The sequence below is a fragment of the Canis lupus genome, chromosome 33 (assembly GCF_048164855.1).
Source record: "Canis lupus baileyi chromosome 33, mCanLup2.hap1, whole genome shotgun sequence".
NCBI lineage: Eukaryota > Metazoa > Chordata > Mammalia > Carnivora > Canidae > Canis > Canis lupus.
This window is the reverse complement of record NC_132870.1, coordinates 21,491,689-21,511,018: the sequence shown is the minus strand read 5'-3', so window position 1 is coordinate 21,511,018 and position 19,330 is coordinate 21,491,689. Positions and strand designations below refer to the sequence as shown.

At 36.6% G+C, this 19,330-nt stretch overlaps 1 protein-coding gene and 1 long non-coding RNA gene across 3 annotated transcripts in view; one reads left to right on the top strand and one right to left on the bottom strand.

Moving 5' to 3' along the window:
- Window positions 1–19,330, bottom strand: part of LOC140623500 (uncharacterized) — a 33,910-nt gene that overhangs the window by 2,539 nt on the left and 12,041 nt on the right. The window contains exons 1-3 of one of the 2 annotated variants that reach the window (XR_012023115.1): window positions 12,318–13,444; window positions 6,546–6,767; window positions 1,450–1,516 (exon numbers count right to left, since the gene is read on the bottom strand). This is a non-coding gene — a long non-coding RNA (uncharacterized lncRNA). Of the gene's footprint in view, window positions 1–1,449; window positions 1,517–6,545; window positions 6,768–12,317; window positions 13,445–19,330 lie in introns of those variants that run through there. The other variant, XR_012023114.1, reaches the window with a different exon arrangement.
- Window positions 1,309–17,670, top strand: LOC140623499 (alcohol dehydrogenase E chain). The gene is made up of 9 exons (XM_072809981.1): window positions 1,309–1,553; window positions 5,198–5,299; window positions 5,774–5,912; window positions 6,312–6,399; window positions 6,498–6,717; window positions 8,672–8,932; window positions 10,710–10,845; window positions 11,452–11,590; window positions 14,982–17,670. The coding sequence occupies exons 1-9, from the start codon at window positions 1,536–1,538 to the stop codon at window positions 15,004–15,006; spliced, it is 1,128 nt and encodes a 375-aa protein (XP_072666082.1). The 5' UTR covers window positions 1,309–1,535; the 3' UTR covers window positions 15,007–17,670.

The following is a 19,330-nucleotide window of genomic DNA, read 5'->3' as shown; positions in this document are numbered from 1 at the left end:
AATTTTGGTAAAAATGAAAATGAAAAATCAAAAACCAGAAAAATGATGAAGACGAAAGAGTTGGTCATATCCTAGGACTCATAGAATGCAAAATAGATGAAAATTCTAAAACAAATTTCATAGCCTCGTGCAAATAGGAATATGTGGCTGAGCATAACATTTTCAGTGACTGTATCATATAGGATTTAAAAGGTACTGAATTTTGAACATCTTGCAAGTGCTCTGGAAAACTACTTGAAGGCACATGGATAGTGCACAAAACATTGCAGATCAGGCCTCCATTCAACTATAATAGAAAAGAGCAACTGGGCCCCATTAGTCATCTATTGACTTCTCCTCTGTTGATGATTCTGGATCTTTTGCTTTCTTCTCAATCCCCTTAAACATAATCGTTCCAGTGCTTTCTATGTCAGCAAGTTGTAACCACTAAAAAACCATCAACTCAGTCTGTGTATATATTTTTGTTTACTTGCGAGTATGCTTCCAGGACCACTCTTGGTGCCAGGAATTGTATTGGTGTCTAGTTAGGGAAATATAAAACTGAATTTCAAACAAAGTGGATTTAATTCAGAAAACTGGTTGCACAATTGTTGGAAAGCTGAAAGATCACAAAAGGTATGTTGAGGACATGCGGAATATTAAGAACAGTCAACCCTGAGGGTGCTTGGAGAACAAAAAGAAAGTTGTAAGGTTCTCAGCACTGAAACCTTAGCAAGTAGCTAATATTCAAGGAAGGTTCTCTTATTTCAGGCTCCCTGTTAATCCCTGAACACGATTATCTCAGTTTTCCTCAGACAACTGCTTGCAGAGGTTAGTCATCATCCTCATTTTACAGATAAGAAAACTAAGGCCAAAGACAGTTAAAAACTAAATCCAAGTGCACACGGGTGGTTAGGATAGGGTCTACCTGAATCCATGCCATGGCCACCCACCACGCCCAGCTGAGTGCCTGGGATGGGGAGGTACGAGGTCAATGCTGACTTCTATTATACAGAGCAGAAATGCCAGAGACATAAGCACCTTTGCTGTGACTTCCCTGCTGTGAAAAGAGTGCTAAATCAAACATGTTCTCTGGCTTGAGAACACTCTCTGTCCTACATTATTTGTGCTATTTCCTTGCTTCTCTGTTCTCACTGTAATCTGTGGATTAGAAGTTGGAGATCAGTGCACACAATGGGAAAACAGAGCTCTGAACACCCTGTGTGAGATTGAGAGAGAAGAAATACAGAATCCAAGAAAAAGAGATTAAAATTTGTTTGTAGGGTAATATTTAACCTCACGGAATCAAGATATTAATTGAAACTGACATATGCAAACAAAGTCAAGGTTTGAAAGCTGGCTCACTGCTCTTTTCTTTCTGATTTGATTTGGTTTAAGAATAAGCTGATGGGTGTGGCTTAAAGACCCCAGATGCTCTGAGAGGAACAGGTTGTTGCTCAAGCAAAGTACCTGTGTAAGATATCAGCTTTATGTACTCAAGCAGAAAACAGTCTATAGAAGTCACCAGTCTCCTGGCCTGAAAAGAAAACGGAACCATGAGTACAGCAGGAAAAGTAAGCAAATTCTTTTTTTTTTTTTTACTTGGAAATACATTCTTAAATAATACAAAAAGAGGTATAGGATTAATGGATAATTTAAAATTCACATCTAAGTTAGAAACAATATCTACTGAAATACAACACAGATTATGTGCTTCAATATGCAATTATACTAAACTACAATGAAAAATAGGCTATTCCTCTGTTAAGAATATTTTATAGACTGTGACAGCACTGGGATATATTTCTGATAGATTATTTTGAAGTATAAATTATAATACATTTATACTTGATGAGTTTCACAATACTTTTTCTTAAAAAATTTAGCTCTTCATCCAGCTGAGTTTCCTGTCTAGATTTAACATTAGAGGTTAAGCAATGGCAATTTAATGTTTACTATAATATGTGATGTAACTTGAGAGGTCATGCAAGAAACTAGAAGTGCCTTCATGAAATAATACAAAACACCTGTTTGTGCACTCTCAGCATGTTCATTTAAAAGGAAAAAATAATTTTCAAAGTGTCTTGTTAATAATTGGTTTATGCAAAGCTTCATGTAAAAAACAAAGGAGTTTTTCCTGTTGAATTGGGTGATCTTTAAATTTAATTTCTATTTCTTAAAAAAAAAAGGCTATTCCTAAATATCTTTATCAAGAATGAATAGCACCTGTATCTAATAGTCTTTACTTCCTATATTAATGTGCAGTAGTTATGATCAATCATGAATAATTTGCAAACATAAAATTCTATGTTTTTAATCAAGAAGTTATCTTTTTTAATATTTTTTAAATTTTTATATATATATGATAGTCACACAGAGAGAGAGAGAGAGGCAGAGACATAGGCAGAAGGAGAAGCAGGCTCCATGCACCGGGAGCCCGACGTGGGATTCGATCCCGGGTCTCCAGGATCGCGCCCTGGGCCAAAGGCAGGTGCCAAACCGCTGCGCCACCCAGGGATCCCAAGAAGTTATCTTTATATTAAGAAATCATAATTTAAATGTGTTATTTTTTTGGAACATGGGAAAGTTACGTCTGACAAAAGTTCTATAAGAGGAATTTGATTCAGAGGGCTTTATCTTTTGAAGCCTACTATGAAATCTCTTACAAAAGGCATACTGATTTCAAAGCATTAGAATCATCCAAGGTTAAGCAAACCAACATCAACATGCAAATTCTGAATTTAAAGGGTCTTATTGTGCCATAATCCATAGAAATCCTATGGAATAATATCTTTTCCATTTTTTAAAAAAATAATAATAACAGTGATACAGTCAGAATCCCTTATTAGCAATGGAAACGTCAATAACTGACTCTAAGTCTTCCATGGATTCATGTTTATTTGTTCAATATGCTCTCAGGGGCAAAGAAATGCATGTGGTCCTTCAATATAAGCAATTCATGTTGTTTAACTGCTCAATTATAAAAGCCTGTGCAACTGTTTCTAGTACATGTATTAGGTTAGGAGTGGATCACACAATATACTATCTTGCTATAACTTAACGATTCTGAGGTTTCTGCACACACTGTGACACAACACTACTAATCAGCAGGATTGGTTGGAAATTGCACGGGTTGCCAACTACCAGTTTTCTCATTCCAATTCTCTTTATTTTCACTCATTACTAGTTAGCCTTTACAATGGTATTACATTTCAATGTAATGAAGAACAGTTAGGAAATGAAGAACAGTTAGGAAAAAGGAAAATTAAAAATGCCAAAACTCAGCTTAAAAGAAGAAGGTCTGAAAGTGTAAGCCAAATATATTTAAGAAAACAGTCCACCCCCTTCGATGCAACATCAATCACTTTTTGCTTTGTGATACACCATTTATGTTTGCCCTCTTGCATTATATTCCCTCAGAAGCTAAGTGGCAATAATGATATCTATTTTATAAGGTGGTGGTGAGAATTTAATAAATTAATGCTGTTAAGCACTTAGAATAGTGCCTGGATATATAGAAATAATTCAATAAATCTTAGTCACTGCCATTATTGTTGATGTTATTATTATTTAACCTTTGTTAATCTTTTATTACCATAAGGTAGTAAAAAAATTAAGTTGGACAATTTTTTTCTTAAGTTGGATTGATCTTATTCTCTGGACAGTCAGCTTTGTGACTTTGAGAAAATTACTCAGTCAATTACAATCAAGCCTCAGTCTTCTTCTGTAAAATAAAACCAGTAATTCAATAATACTGACCTGGTAGCATCATTCTGAGGTTTAAAGATCAAGCATGTAACTTGCCGAAGAATAGAACCCTATAATTAGGACCTATCTACCATTAGTGTATTATTTCCAAGAATTTTCACATTTTTGTGGGATTGACCATAGCAAAAACCTTGCAAAGTAGGAGGATTTGACATAAATAATGAAAATAAACTGTCAAAAGGCTAAATCTCTATTGGAAAATTTTTATCATATTTGCAATTATGTTAACTCTTTCTAGGAAAAACCTCCCTTAACTGTACAAGCTTTGCAACAAGGAAGACAAGTTTTATTATTGCATTCGTGAGCACTAAAAACGTTTTCAACTTTTATTTTTAAGAACCTCCGGGGGTAAGCTAGCCAGAAATTCAAGCACATCTTTCTCGCATTTTTCAATATATACATGGATCTGTGGGTGTGTGTGAGCAGGTGTATACGGCTGTAACCTCTGCAGTTTGTGTTGCAAATCTAATCTAGAAGGAATTTCTGCACATAAATTAGATGACAAAACAGCGCTACCACAGCTGTCAAGTGAGTGATGCAAACAAGTAGCACACGTAAGCAGTAGGCAAGACAAAGTCAAAGGAAGAGAACAGGCAACTAGAGAAAGAGAAGGCAGCCTAAGCAAATGTGCAAAGGTAATCATAAAGTCAGATAGTTTGGGCTTCAGCAGAGACTTGAGCAAAAGGGCAACAGATTTGGCGAAGAGCACTACATCTGTCGGCAATCGGCGAAATCACATCGATTTCGAACTTCATGCACCAGCCAACAGTTGTGGGTTAACAACCCATTTAAGGAGAAGATTAAGAAATATGGGGCAGCCCCAGTGGCTCAGCGGTTTAGCGCCACCTTCAGCCCAGGGTGTGATCCTGGAGACCTGGGATCGAGTCCCACGTCGGGCTCCCTGCATGGAGCCTGCTTCTCCCTCTGTGCCCCCCAACCCTCTCTCATGAATAGTAAAATCTTAAAAAAAAGAAAGAAAAGAAATATCAGGAAGGGTCACGTGGGTGCTCAGTGGTTGAGCATCTACCTTTGGCTGAGGGTATGATCTCAGGGGTCTGGGATTGAGTCCCGCAGAGTACCACATTGGGCTCTCCGCGGGGAGCTTCTCCCTCTGCCTATGTCTCTGTGTCTCACATGAATAAATAAATAAAACCTTTAAATATATATATCAGGAAGAAACAACGCTTGGAGTAAAAAATCATAAAGGTGGCCTCAAAGAATATATTCCATTTTATCTCAATGTCTCATTATAGTTAATTCTGTTTCTCTTACGTTATTGCTTTGCCTGTTTTTTTAAAAAGGTATTTTTATTCTCTTTGTAAGTCAGAGGTTCTTCATTTCTATAGAACCCTGTTAGGTTCCAGACATGGGGCTAGATGTTGCACATAAAAAAATAAAAGTCACCATCCCTGACTTTAAAACTGGTATCATCTTTCTCTTCAATTTCCAGGTAATCAAATGCAAAGCAGCTGTGCTATGGGAGTTAAAGAAACCCTTTTCCATTGAAGAGGTGGAGGTCGCACCCCCTAAGGCCCATGAAGTTCGTATTAAGGTGAAACATTTTTCCATTTCTATTTAGTTTTAGGTTTAAAAAATTCAGAAAATAGTAGAAATGAAAATAAGCAAAAATCCATTTAAGAGGAACTTTTTATATGGTGATCCAAATAGTGGGATTATATTCATTGTCAAGGAGAGATATAAATACAAATCATTACATTTTTAAAAAGGAACCAGAGTATATATGGTATAATCCTAATAAAATAAAAAAGAACTTAAGTGTTTGTACAGGGAAAAAATTCAAAGGGATATTCATCAAGATCTGAAAATCAACTAGCATTAGATGATAGAACGTGTGATAATTTTCTTAGTTCTGATCTGAATTTCTACTTCTATAAAAAAAAGGACACAATAAGACTTAAGTATTTCAGAAACAGTTATTTCACAGACTATTCCAAATTGTTTGATGAGGAACAGGAAAGGTTCCTAATCTTTTTCTAAATCTAATCATCCTCGCTTTACTGTGTAGATGGTGGCCTCAGGAATCTGTCGCTCTGATGATCACGTGGTTACTGGAGCGCTTGTTGTGCCTCTCCCCATAATCTTAGGCCATGAGGCCGCCGGCATTGTGGAAAGCATTGGAGAAGGAGTGACTACAGTAAAACCAGGTACAGAATTGATACTTAGGGAATCTGCCTCAGTTCAGAACCCCAAGATCTTCTAGCCTGGAAAGACCTTGCAGAAGGTCTTCCTCCTTTCTTCCCTCCCTGCTGGACTCAGACATGTATGCATTCATGCAGTCATAAATTCTCTCCTTTAGCAAGTGCCTACTGATTATCTACCAGACGCCAGGCACCAGGTTAGATCCTGGAGACATGTAAGGATTGAGAAATGCAGAGCCTGCCAAAGTTCATAAACAAATAATTTCTATTTCCAATTTCCTGAGTACTATCTTCATCAGGTCCAAGGAGACAAAATAAGAAAAATTAAGTTTATGTCCTGAGCCTCCAAATCGGGGTATGGAAACTGTTCTGTGCTGATTTAAGAATTTGTTTTATACCCTCCAGGTGACAAAGTCATTCCACTCTTTACTCCCCAGTGTGGAAAATGCAATGTTTGTAAACACCCGCAAGGCAACCTCTGTGTGAAAAATGAGTAAGTTTCTGATACTCTCCTCATACAGCCAATGGTTTTGCACATGATCTATGTTCCTGTCTCATGCCCTGTGTGTCTCTCTGTGTTATACTGGTCAGTCTGAGCAAACCTCGGGGGACCTTGCAAGATGGTACTATCAGGTTCACCTGCAGAGGGAAGCCCATCTACCATTTCCTTGGCATCAGCACCTTCTCCCAGTATACGGTGGTGGATGAGTTTTCAGTGGCCAAGATCGATGCAGCCTCACCACTGGAGAAAGTCTGTCTCATTGGCTGTGGTTTTTCTACTGGTTATGGGTCTGCAGTCAACGTTGCCAAGGTAGGAATGGCGATGAATGACAAAACTGGTTACCTTCGGACTGTCAGGAGCTGAAAGGAGAGCAATTTCTCACAATAATCAGAGATCATTCTTCATAGATTTATTGGTAGCTTTCCCCCATTACCACAATAACACTGAAAAGCTCTACAAAATTTAGAGTATCAGTTATGAGTGGAAAATGGCCTCAGAAGGGATTTAAGAGCATATCCTAGAAAATTTATCTGTTTATCATGGATGAAAAAGTGACTAATGCTTAGTTAAGAAAAAGTAAAGATATAATTTTCAACAATTATTTTCTATATTTGTTCTTTATGTGACTACTAAATTTTAGAGCTAGGAGTTCATTTAGTAATTGTACTGTTAGCACCAACATGCATCAGGTATCGTAGGTTCAGCTAGCTTTTGAGGCAACAAAAGTAACTGAAATGAAGGGACCACCTCTGAGGAGCACCTAGTCATGGATCCTCTACTCCCAAAACTAGGATCAAAAGTAGATTCAAAGCCTTATCTGATACACTTCCAAACCAAAAGTCACCAACCCACCCACTCTGTGGATCCCATTAAGAGAAGTAATTACACTTCAATAATGCATTTTGCATCTATTCCAATCATTAGGGGATTTCACTGATACATCTCATCTCCTGCCATGAACACACACACACACACACACACACACACACACACACACATACACACGAGGCAGATTTTTAAAGAGAAGTTCTTTAAAGGCCTCTCTTCCCAAAATACTGGAAATCTAGCAATATCCATTCATTTTATGAAATGGAGGCCGAGAGACATAAAGCTACTGCCCAAAATCTCACAGCTGGTGCGTATGGGAGCTACAACTAGCCTATTTCTTAAACTCCTGCTGAATCTTAAACCATGATACATAATTATCTTCACCTTTAAATCACAATCACAGGTCTCAAATTTTTCTAAGTAAGGTCAAAAGTGTTATTATATCCCATAGAATGATCACTTGGGACAGGAGAAATATTTTTCCCACACTGACTGCAGACTATAGCAGTCTAGTTTACTAAACCCTCCCTAGCCAGTTTAAGCAATTGAGAGCACGTGTTTTCCAAATTTTCTGTGGCTCTAGCACTAAGTTCCTTGTGAAATTACACCATCTGTTTGAGAAGATGGTCTAATTCAGTCTACATAGAGCAGAAGCTGAGGATACTCATAATAATTAATCTCAACCATTTTTAAATACAGATGCAATTTTTCATTGCACTATTGTTTATTAGTATATTCTTAAAAGCAAGGGTAACAACACACTAAGATCACAGAGGTCTCAAGCTGTATTATCTTAATTATCTGTTAAATTTCCCCTGTTCTTAGACTCTCCTCTAAGCTAAGGATAACTTTTCTATTTCACAGCTAATTTCTGGTCTCGTGATACCAGTCATGATACTGAAAGTAATGAATGAAAGAGTTAATTGTTGAGGGTTTGGATTATTTTTCAGTATCCCAGAATCATCTTTTCCACTTATTATTTCATTTCCCAAAACTTGCATTTCTGTGTGTGAAATACTAAAACTGACTGTCAATGGATTTGAGCTACTAGATTTTTTTGCAAGATGGGAGTTACTAGAATTTAGAGCTTAAAGATCACCTAATCCACTGGCTTCCAGCCTGGGCTTCCCATTGGAGTCCCCTGGGAACTAGATCGCACCTGCAGAGATTCTGATGGAATTGGTTATGAGCTGTGACCTGGGCATTGAGATGTTTTAAAGCTCCTCAGGTGAGTCTAATGTTCAGCAGAGTTTGAGAACCACTCATCTAGTTCATCCCCTTAGTTTAAACAACTAAAGCCAAAAGAGATTTGACAGAAGGTTGGACGTAAGAGTATGAATAGCTCCTCATAACGGACAAGGCATGGCACTTTATGCAACTTAGGCACTTCTAGTAATCATTATTTAACCCCTTTTTGCATTTTCTGAAAACACAGGTCACCCCAGGCTCCACCTGTGCCGTGTTTGGCCTTGGAGGAGTCGGCCTGTCTGTTATCATGGGCTGTAAAGCAGCCGGAGCAGCCAGGATTATTGGGGTGGACATCAACAAAGACAAGTTTGCAAAGGCCAAAGAGGTGGGTGCCACTGAGTGCATTAGCCCTCAGGACTACAAGGAACCAATCCAGGAGGTGCTGAAGGAAATAAGTGGTGGCAGTGTGGATTTTTCATTTGAAGTCATTGGGCGGCTTGACACTATGGTATGTAATATGAAATGCCCTGAGATATATGCTTCTACATTCCAGAGTGTACTTTTAGGCAGCAGAATATAAATATTGTATATAAATAATATTTTTAAAACTATGAATGGTGATTTTCCATCTCTTGTTGGTTACCTAGGATATTCAGTTTATTACTATAAGAAATCTTTAATTCTACCAGCTAAGCAAATCTGCCTCAAGTAATATTTCCCCTTTAGAGAAGAGGGTCTTTTTTTTAATTAAGCCATTATAAATTTACTTTGTTAATTTTTAGTAAGAGAATTCAAGCTCAAATAAATATAGACAATACAAATTCTGTTTTCAAATTAGCAAGTTTGATATTTTCCCCCACACTCTTAATAAAGTGGTTTGAAAATTTTTTATATTTTAATAAATTTGGGTTTTTTTTAATATATCATACTTTGGCCAGAAGGAATAATGGCCAATTTTAGACCAGCATCATTTTATTAACAAAAATATTGTATTTTACCATTTACCACACTGCCTCATTTTGCCACAACATACAGCACAGTGCCTGGCACATAGTAAGCACCCAATATCTATGTGTTGGGCTGAATACTTTAGAAAGTCAACAAACTTTTCCACCAAAAAAATTTTAAGAGATACATATCTCATAGGACTGTTTATAAATTATGAGCTAATGTATATAAAATACTTAGCACGAGCCACCTGTCAGATAGTAAACTCAATAGATATTAACTAGAGTTATTGATATGCAGTACTAGTTCTGATATCTTTCAGTATTTACATCATCTTTGGAACATATATAACATTACTTTCAAATAATTATTAGTATCATCAACTGCAATGAGGAACACATCTCCAGTTATATTCTACCTAATCAGGATTTTCTAGAATCCTACTGAAAAAGTCCCCACAAACCAACCTTTTGAGGTTCTCCAGTAAGTCTCAGCAGTATTGGTAATAGGGAGCACCACCCTACAAGTAAAGCTCTTTGTGGCCTTGACTTGGGACAATATGCCAACTTCAGATGGTTCCAAGAGAATTCAACTTTATCCAAGTGGTAGCATTTCTGCTATGCCCTTTTTCTCCTGTTTTCCCTTGATTTTCTTCTGTGAAATTGGATTGTTACTTCACCTGAAGATACCAAATATCCAACAGCCACATGTTCTAAGGTTACCTGGTCTTCTATACATCATACTCCAAAATCAAACGATTAATCATTATATATTGCGGGGGTGGGGGGCAGGTCCTCAATAATTCTCTTACTATGGAACATGTTTAAAAACTTGACTGGAAGGGGAAGCCTTTCTTTTGAAGTTCCAGGAGACCATCAAGTGGACAAGAGACCAATTTTGATTATATAAATGACCTTATTATCTTGTCTGCCAACAAAACACATGGCTCAAAGTACTGGGTTCAAAATAGGTACTTGATAAATAAAGGAAAAATGACTTAATCAAACTCATTGACTGCCTAAGAGCCATGTGATGACAAAACACTACTTTTATTTGAGGAATCAGACTTTATATAGATATGTTTGTAATGATGTTCACCTCTATTATTTTATAAGGAAAAATTAAACATATACAATTTATTCATCTGTTTTTACTGAAAAAAGTATTTTCTAGGTATTTCCTAAAATCACCTACACACAATGCGGAATGAAGAAGCAAAAAACGTAATCTCTTCCCACACATTCATGATCTAGCTAAATCAGTATTACGTGATACTGTGCATCATTGACGAGACTATCAGAAAATTCACTTTAATAATGCTATTAATCTTATTCTAGGTGGCTGCCTTGTCCTGCTGTCAAGAGTCATATGGTGTAAGCGTTATTGTAGGAGTACCTCCTAATTCACAAAGTCTCTCTATGAACCCCATGTTGCTATTGACTGGACGTAGCTGGAAAGGAGCAATTTTTGGTGGTAGGTAGTTAGGCTTGATGACTGAATTCTTATTATTAACCTCAGGAGTTCTCTCCTTTTATAAGTGACAAAGTCAGGTTTTAAAAAGCAACCAAGTTAAAAGGAAATTAAAAAATCCCTTTGTAGTTATAGGCTCCAAATCAACTAAATATGGATCTGGCACACAGAAGCTCCCAAAACACACTTTTTGATTTTCCCAAAAACTAACTAGAATATTTCAGTACCCTTCTTTTATATCCATGACTGCACAAGGCACTAAAATACCTCACAGGACCCAGGAAATCTATAGCAGTCATTTATGTGTGCTTTCATCACCTAAATTTAGGCAATTGCTAAGTTTTCTCCTTGGCTTTGGGAATAACCACCCATAGTATAACTTCTCTGAGAGCTAATAATTAAGGACCCTGGTTTATATAGGTGAATTTTTAAAAAGTCTAACCAAAGGCAAAAGGATATTGCAACACTATCTCTTATTAACCTCAGTAGTAGTAGTCTGTGGGATGTAGTACTTTCTATAAACTCATTTTAATTCTGCTTGGAAAGTCTCCTCTCCAATTCCCCCCTTACCCATGGCTGAATCTTACAATGATGTCACTTTCTTTTCAGGCTTTAAGAGTAAAGATTCTGTCCCCAAACTTGTGGCTGATTTTATGGCTAAGAAGTTTCCGCTGGAGTCATTAATAACCCACGTTTTACCTTTTGAAAAAATAAATGAAGGATTTGACCTGCTTCGCTCTGGAAAGAGGTAGATATTAATTTTTTATGGTAAGGATTGGCCAATAGAGAAAAATGGTGGAAGAATGAAAACAAAATAAAAACACCAGAGTGCCTTCTTTCTCCATTATTAGTTCAGTCTTTGGATGTAGAACATTAAGATCACGTTGTGACAAACTAAAACAGTAGTTTTGCTTTGCACTTCCTGTTCTACTGAAGCCAAATTATCTTGGTTGCAATGAATCTGAATAATCAGAGCCACTTAGCTTTATTTACAAGAGAACAGTCACCATTGCAAGGAAAAAGAATCAGAGCCACACAGTCTTAATTAGAACCTGGAGTCACTGCAGCCCTGCCTGGCCACCTAAAAAGGTTGACTATTAATGGCTGTGAATTTAAATTATATAAGAACTTACTCATTATGGAAGAAGGTGGAGCTACCTTGAGATTTTTTTTTTCTATACAGATAACATTAATTTTTTAAAAAGATTTATTTGTGAAAGAGAGAGTGCAAGCACATGAGTGGGGGGAGGGGCAGAGAGACTGTTCAAGCAGAATCCCACTGAGTGCAGAGCCCCACGTGGGGCTCCATCTTACCACCCATGAGATAATGACCTAAGTCCAAACCAACAGTTGGACACTTAAACCTGAGCCACCCAGGCACCCCCAAATATCACTAATTTTCTAATTAAAAATGCTATTGTTATTTATTTTTCCCATTTACAAAGACTTTTCACAAATAAAAATTATAGGCATACCTTAGAGATATTGTAGGTTCAGTTCCAGACCACTGCAATAAAGCAAATATTGCAGTAAAGGGAGTCAAAGGAAGTTTTGCTTTCCTAGTGGATATAAGAGTTATTTTTATACTATATTGTAATCTAGTAAGTGTACAATTGTGTTATATCTAAAAACATATACATACCTTAATGAAAAAATATTGTGTTGCTAAAAAATGTTAACCCATCATCTGCATTTTCATTCATCAGAAATCTTTTTGCTGGTGGAGAGTCTTGCCTCAGCGTTGCTGGCTGCTGACTGATCAGGGTGGAGGTTGCTGAAGTTTGGGGTGACTGGGGCAATTTCTTAAAATAAGGCAGTAATGAAGTTTGTGACATCAATTGATTCTTCCTTTCACTAGAACACTTTAGAGACCACTGTAGTGTTATTAATTGACCTAATTTCAATATTGGTGTGTCTCAAGCAACAGAGAGGCCCAGGAAAGACAGAGAGAGACAGAGGAATGGCTGGTGGCAATCAGAATACATGGATTATTTATGGATTAAGTTCATTGTCTTGTATGAGTGCATTCGTGGTAGCCCCAAACCAATTATATAATAACATCAAAGATCACTGATCACAGACCACCGTAACAAATATAACAACAATGAAAAGGTTTGAAATGTAAGAATTACCAAAATGTGACACAGAGACAGGAACTGAGCAAAAGCTGTTGGAAAAATAGTACCGGCAGACTTGCTCAGCACAGGGTTGCCACAGACTTTCAATCTGTAAAAAACGCAGTGTCTGCAAGGAGCAACAGAATGAGGTATGCCTGTATGGTAAAGGGGAATGCTCTTTTAAACACTGAAGTCTTACATTTTCTTTGAAGATTAGGAAAATAAGCCAATTCTATTTCCTACCTGTAACATTTAAGTATAATCAGCACCTAAAAAAGAGAATTTTGTCATCCACATTTACACATGAGGCACAAGTTGTAATAGGCAGTTTGAGCTAACTCCCACCGTCTAGTTGCATCGCCCATGCTTTTTCTACTATCTCACACCTCTCATGAGACTTTCAACTGTAAACAGAATTTCTTAACCACTCTCACACATTACATATTATACTGGGCAGCCTGACAAATCTTATTGAGAAAGGAGAGCACCAGATTACACCCTTTCTGGAAAGCAATTTGGGTCAGAAACCTTTAAAAGGGGTGCCTGGGTGGCTCAGTGGTTTGGCGCCTGCCTTTGGCCCGGGGCGTGATCCTGGAGACCCGGGATCGAGTCCCACGTCGGGATCCTTGAGGTGAGCCTGCTTCTCCCTCTGCCTGTGTCTCTGCCTCTCTCTCTCTCTATGTCTCTCATGAATAAGTAAATAAAATCTTAAAAAAAAAAAAAAAAAACCTTTAAAAAAGCTTAGCTCCTTTGTCCCAGCAATTCCATTTCTAGGAAGCTATTCTACAGAAATAATCAGAGATGCAAATACACATTTATTTAAGCACCTCATCTGTTGTCTATGATATCAAAACTTGGAAACACACTAAAAGTCCAACATTAAAGGGGTGGTTACATAAATTCCAACCATGTACTAGAAAGTAATAAAGCCATTAAAAAGAAGTTACTTCATTAAATTAAGAAATTCTCAAATTGTAATTTGAGGCCACAGGATTAGGAATACAAATTTATAAATATAATATGACCACAAGTTTTCAATATAAGCAGTAAAAAACTGACATATGTCTAGAAAAAATGATCAAAATTCAAGAAAATATTAACACTATTTCTAGGCATGATATTACAAGTGATTTTTACTTTCTTCTTCACCACTATCTTTCAGTTTCCAAAATTATATATATTTCCCCTATTAACTATAAGAATATATATATATATATATATATAATTTTTTAAGGCACAAAGACCATCTTTTTCTAAAAGTATATATCCATCAGAAGATAGTTTTTAGGAAGGACAGTAGTTCCAATGTAAATATTATATTTCTGATCTCCACAAGAATGAAATATCTGAATACAAATCAGTTTTATTATCTATTTCGAAGAATCCTTCAACATTTCTTTATCAAAGCTCTAGTAAACCTTCAAGATGGTCTTTATTACATTATGGTGCCTTCAGGCAAGTTTCTATCATTTTGTCATTTGTGCAACTTTATATTTAGGTTTATATCTCAACATCCCACACAAGATATGTGACTTAGAAAAGTTATAAATCTCTCTCTCAGTATTTTTAATCTCTAAAATGGAAATATTAGGACCTGCTTCATAGCATGGTTGTTTTAGGTGAGGTTTAAATGATAAAATGTACAAAAAGCATCTACAAAGTATGTGACAAATAGCAAGAATTTATTACATGTCATTACCCACTGTTGTTTTGTATTATTATGCCAGATATACCTGCTCTCAAAAGTGATTTTTTTTAGGATGTTAATATACAATGAAGCCTAAATGACAGTCATATTCAGGATGTTATTGAGCTTAACACTGAAGAAAACCCAAGAAAGAACCAGCAATAAAGGACCCACCCTACTACCTTACTTGTATGTGTAGGGATCGGAATGAAGTATTAGGAACCACAGACAGCTTTTCACTGAGACACATTGAATGCTCCTTGGACTCTCAACATGGAAGAGTGTGGGTTATCTGAACATTAAAACAATTAATAATCTTTTATTTCCTTTTACAGCATTCGTACCGTCCTAACCTTCTGAGACCTTACAAATGCCTTCACTAGCAGTAGTCTTTTGGCTCCAGCACCTCCTGGAAAAGTGAACCAAACATCATTAATTCTGTTCTTCAGAAATGCAATCAATTAATCATACATGGGTGCTTTCCAAAAGAAACAAAAACTGATGTGAAATCCTTTTTTTAAGCCAATGTTGAAAATTCAAGTGAGAGCTAAATGCACCGTTAGCTGCAGAGTTGAGTCCAGAAAACTTTCTTTCTTAATCATTCTTCTCATGTTGATTTATGGCATCTTTCTCATTGAGGGAAAAGTCTGTATTTCCTTGACTTCTTGCACTTTTTGTACCCTTGCCACCCTTAGTCACTGAAACCCAGGGGAGGAGGTCCCCATTATACTTGCCCGCCAACATACACATGATGAGCTACTGCACTTGAACTCTACTATGTCTATTTCCACTGTCTGTATTTTTCTTTATATGAAATGTACCAAAGCCCAAGGGGAAGCTATTGTCTGAGAAAGGATACACTTAGATTTACAAGTAGAGAAGATCTAGAACTTCTATATACAGGGAATTTCATTTTTAAAAAAAATTGAAGTGTAGCTGACACACAATCTTATATTAGTTTCAGATGTACGACATAGTGATTCAACATTTATGGAATTATGAAGTGATAATCACGATAAATCTACCATCTGTCACCATTCACAGTTATTACCATATTATTAACTATATTTTTAAGTGCAAGAAATTTTTTAGGGAAATGTCACATCTTTATATGACAGAGGGAAGTACACTTACTGCTTTTTTTCATACTGTTTGCAGTGAATATATTCTTTTAAACAGAAGTAGTTTCATGCTACATGTGATAAATATGAGATTCAGATATTAAGTGTGAAAACTGAACTATTCCTGGAACCATATTCAAAAATCTGTAATTTTTTGTGCTTTATTGGCTAAATATTTAGTTAATTATTATAATTAATTGAAAATTAATTATTATAATTAATGAAAACTAAATATTTAGTTAATTATTATAATTAATTGAAAATTGAGTCATAAAATAATTAAAAAATAATATGGTGACTTGAAGTGTAGGGATTGTACTAAAGTAACTGTGCACACAGTATGTAAATGGGTAACTAAGAAATGGACAAACATCCAAAACAATATATTTTCTGAGGAAACATATATGCATATACAGATGTGCATTTTTAATCTAGAACTTCTCTATTAACTACCATGTCTTAAATCTATAATCCTGAAATTAATTTAATTTTTTGAATAAATAAGAGCATATGGTACTCATTTGCTCATGCTTTCCCACTCTCAAGGGAAGATTTGCATTTTAAGCTTCATCTCTAAATGTACATAAAAGGCTTATTTCTTTAAGGGATTTTGTCTCTCTCCAAAAGTGTTGTTTCTGTGTCTACAATTTGTTGATATTGTGGAAAGGACTTTGGACTTAGAGCAAGTGGCTAATGATCTATCACTTAATGGTGACCTTCAGGAAGAGTTACTCAACTTCTCTGAGCCCACTTCATCCTTTGTTTTAAAGAATTACTCTAAACACAGGACCACAAAAACTTTTTGTTGTTGTTTTAAAATGTAAAAGATTAATTTAGTGCCTTGGGCACACTTTTGATTGTAGAGGATATATGGCGTCAGCACTGACAGATCATACAGATACAAAGAATTCTAGCTATGACATATTAAAGGTTCGTGCCAGTTCTGCAGAACAGCCTTTTGAAAGATACTGCAGGGGCCTCAGAGCAGCATGCTTCAGAAGGAGGTTCTCCATAGGTTGAAATGCCAAAAACCTAAAACCTATATGCTGACTCACATAATTTGGTCCATCGTAACTGAGCCTTTACTATTAAAACCAATGATTCAGTATTACACATGTACTTTGCCCAGCAGTGCCACACTCTCACCAGGTGATTCTGGGTTACCTGCAGACCAAGGCAGAGAAGACAATACCTGTCAACACCCCTATCTGACAGATGGTTCACAGTCTCAGACCAACCCTACAGTCACAATGATAGTGAAAGGAGAAAAGGGGGATTGCCTTTTCACCAATGTAGAAATGGGGAGGGGAAAGTAGATGGCAACCAAAATGTGAATCAGTGTGATACAATGATGCCTGTGTCAGCTGGGCTTTTGCTGAACAAACCAGCAACTCTTAACAATCAGCACCACTCGCCTGGACACCCCTGAGGTCTTAGTCCTGTCCAGTAGTCAGCCTGTCCATTGTACTTCTGTGTGCCTGCCCCCTACTGTCTGTGTGAGGTACATCTGATATATTCATTCCCATGAAATAAATTGCTAGCAAACTAACTTTTTAACTACTGAAAAAGAGATTAAAAACTTTTACTTAAGCCATGCTCAAATTATGGACTGTATTTCTTATTTTTAGAAATCAATCTTTACCTTTAAAATTTTAAAAGAAAAAAACAGATACTGATAAAGTTTCCATGTACATGTGTTCTCTTCTCTTCATGCTGCCAGCAAGCCACATCAAAAGCCATAAAAAAAAGTGCTCAGGTATATGTGTAAATCAGAAAGTGATTTATTTACAGATCAAAGTCTGTTTCATGGAGCTACCAAACTTTTTCATTCTACACCTGAAACTAATATTACACTGTATGATAACTAACTGAAATTTAAATAAAAACTTGGGGGAAAAATTCAGCCTTTTTTTCTTTGTTATGGAGTTCAGAAATTGTAAAAAGAAAAAACAAAGGTTTTGTTGCATTTTTTGATGCTGGCATGAGGGCTTTTTGTCTACTTTTTTCCATATATTTGTGTACAAAAAAATTCTGTCCATTGTTTACAATGAGATGAGTATTACATTTTGAAGTAAACAAAAGAATTTATATTACTTGACAAACTATTGTAAATTTTAAAAGGTTTCTTTACCTCAGTTAAAGTAATGGACCAATAAATCTTTAAAAAAATTACTAGGCATATACAGCTTCACAAAGATTAGACAATATGATGTTAGTAATAGGGCTCTATCAACTGTGGAGTGACATGGCAAATAGGGCATAGTTTAATTGTTTTGTCAAAGAGGCGGAAGAAGATATTTAGGGTCAAGGCAATGTTCAGAATGGCCCTAAGAAAACACCCTGAAATGCTATGGGGCCCATGTTACTCAGTGCACCAATGTTTTATGCCTGTGCTGCTAATGAAAGATCCAGAGAAAGAAGGTATGATTCTAAATGCACACATCACAAAAGTAAGCATAAAATCCTACTGGTTGCCCAGAGGCCTGTATTCACCTCCAATCTCTCCTTCCTCTCAGGTTACAGATAGCAAGGGAGGAGTGGGAGAGAAGTGGGCATGTCAGTATACTCCGAATGACACAGTCCTCCATGGGGTGTCTGTGGGGAAGCTGAGGGTAGGTATATTCTGTAGCCAGCACCGGGCTGGCACTGGTGGGAAAGGAGGCAGGTTGAAATCAAAGTATAAAAATGGAGTGGCTGGTATCCTGATAAGCCTATAATGGTGTACCCTAGTCATGGTGTCCTGCTGGTCTCCAGCAATGAAAATTTTGACTCTAAAACCAAAAATGTCCATATTTACTGGTCTACTTTAAAATATATATATAACTGTGAATGTCTGTTCCTTGCATTCACTTTTAGCCAGCCGCAAAAACCTTAGTCAAGATGAAGGAAATTTTCAATGTTTGCAGAGCAATAATGTCATGTTGATGGTTTAACTAACAGCTCTGATACAGTGACACAGCTCCTCCCAAAATAGTAAATAAAAAGGAGCAATGTGATTGATCTCTTAATTAACCCTTGCCATTTTACAAATCATATAAGCTGGTTTAGGATCGGAAAGAAAGTCATTTTGACAGAACCATTAGAAAAATCACACAGGGGACGCCTGGGTGGCTCAGCAGTTGAGCATCTGCCTTAGGCTTAGGTTGTGATACTAGGATCTAGGGATGGAATCCCACATCAGGCTCCCTGCGGGGAACCTGCTTCTCCCTCTGCCTATGTCTCTGCCTCTCTCTGTGTGTCTCTCATGAATAAATAAATAAAATCTTTTTTAAAAAAATCACACAGAAGTTGAAGCAGAGTAAGAACAAGTTTGTATTTGAAAATTATATTTCTTAGACATTTGACTACTTAATTCTGTTAGTAAATGATTATTGCACAAATAACCTCTACTAAGTAGTCCCTGAAAATGTTAAAGTAACAATTTTATTGAAGTACATTAAGTTCTATTTGTCAAATACCTAGTAATAATCAGGAAATGGGTCACTGAATAAAAAGAGAAACCAAAATTAGTGAGGCAAGAATAAAAACAGAAGACTTGGGGCAGCCCGAGTGGCTCAGCGGTT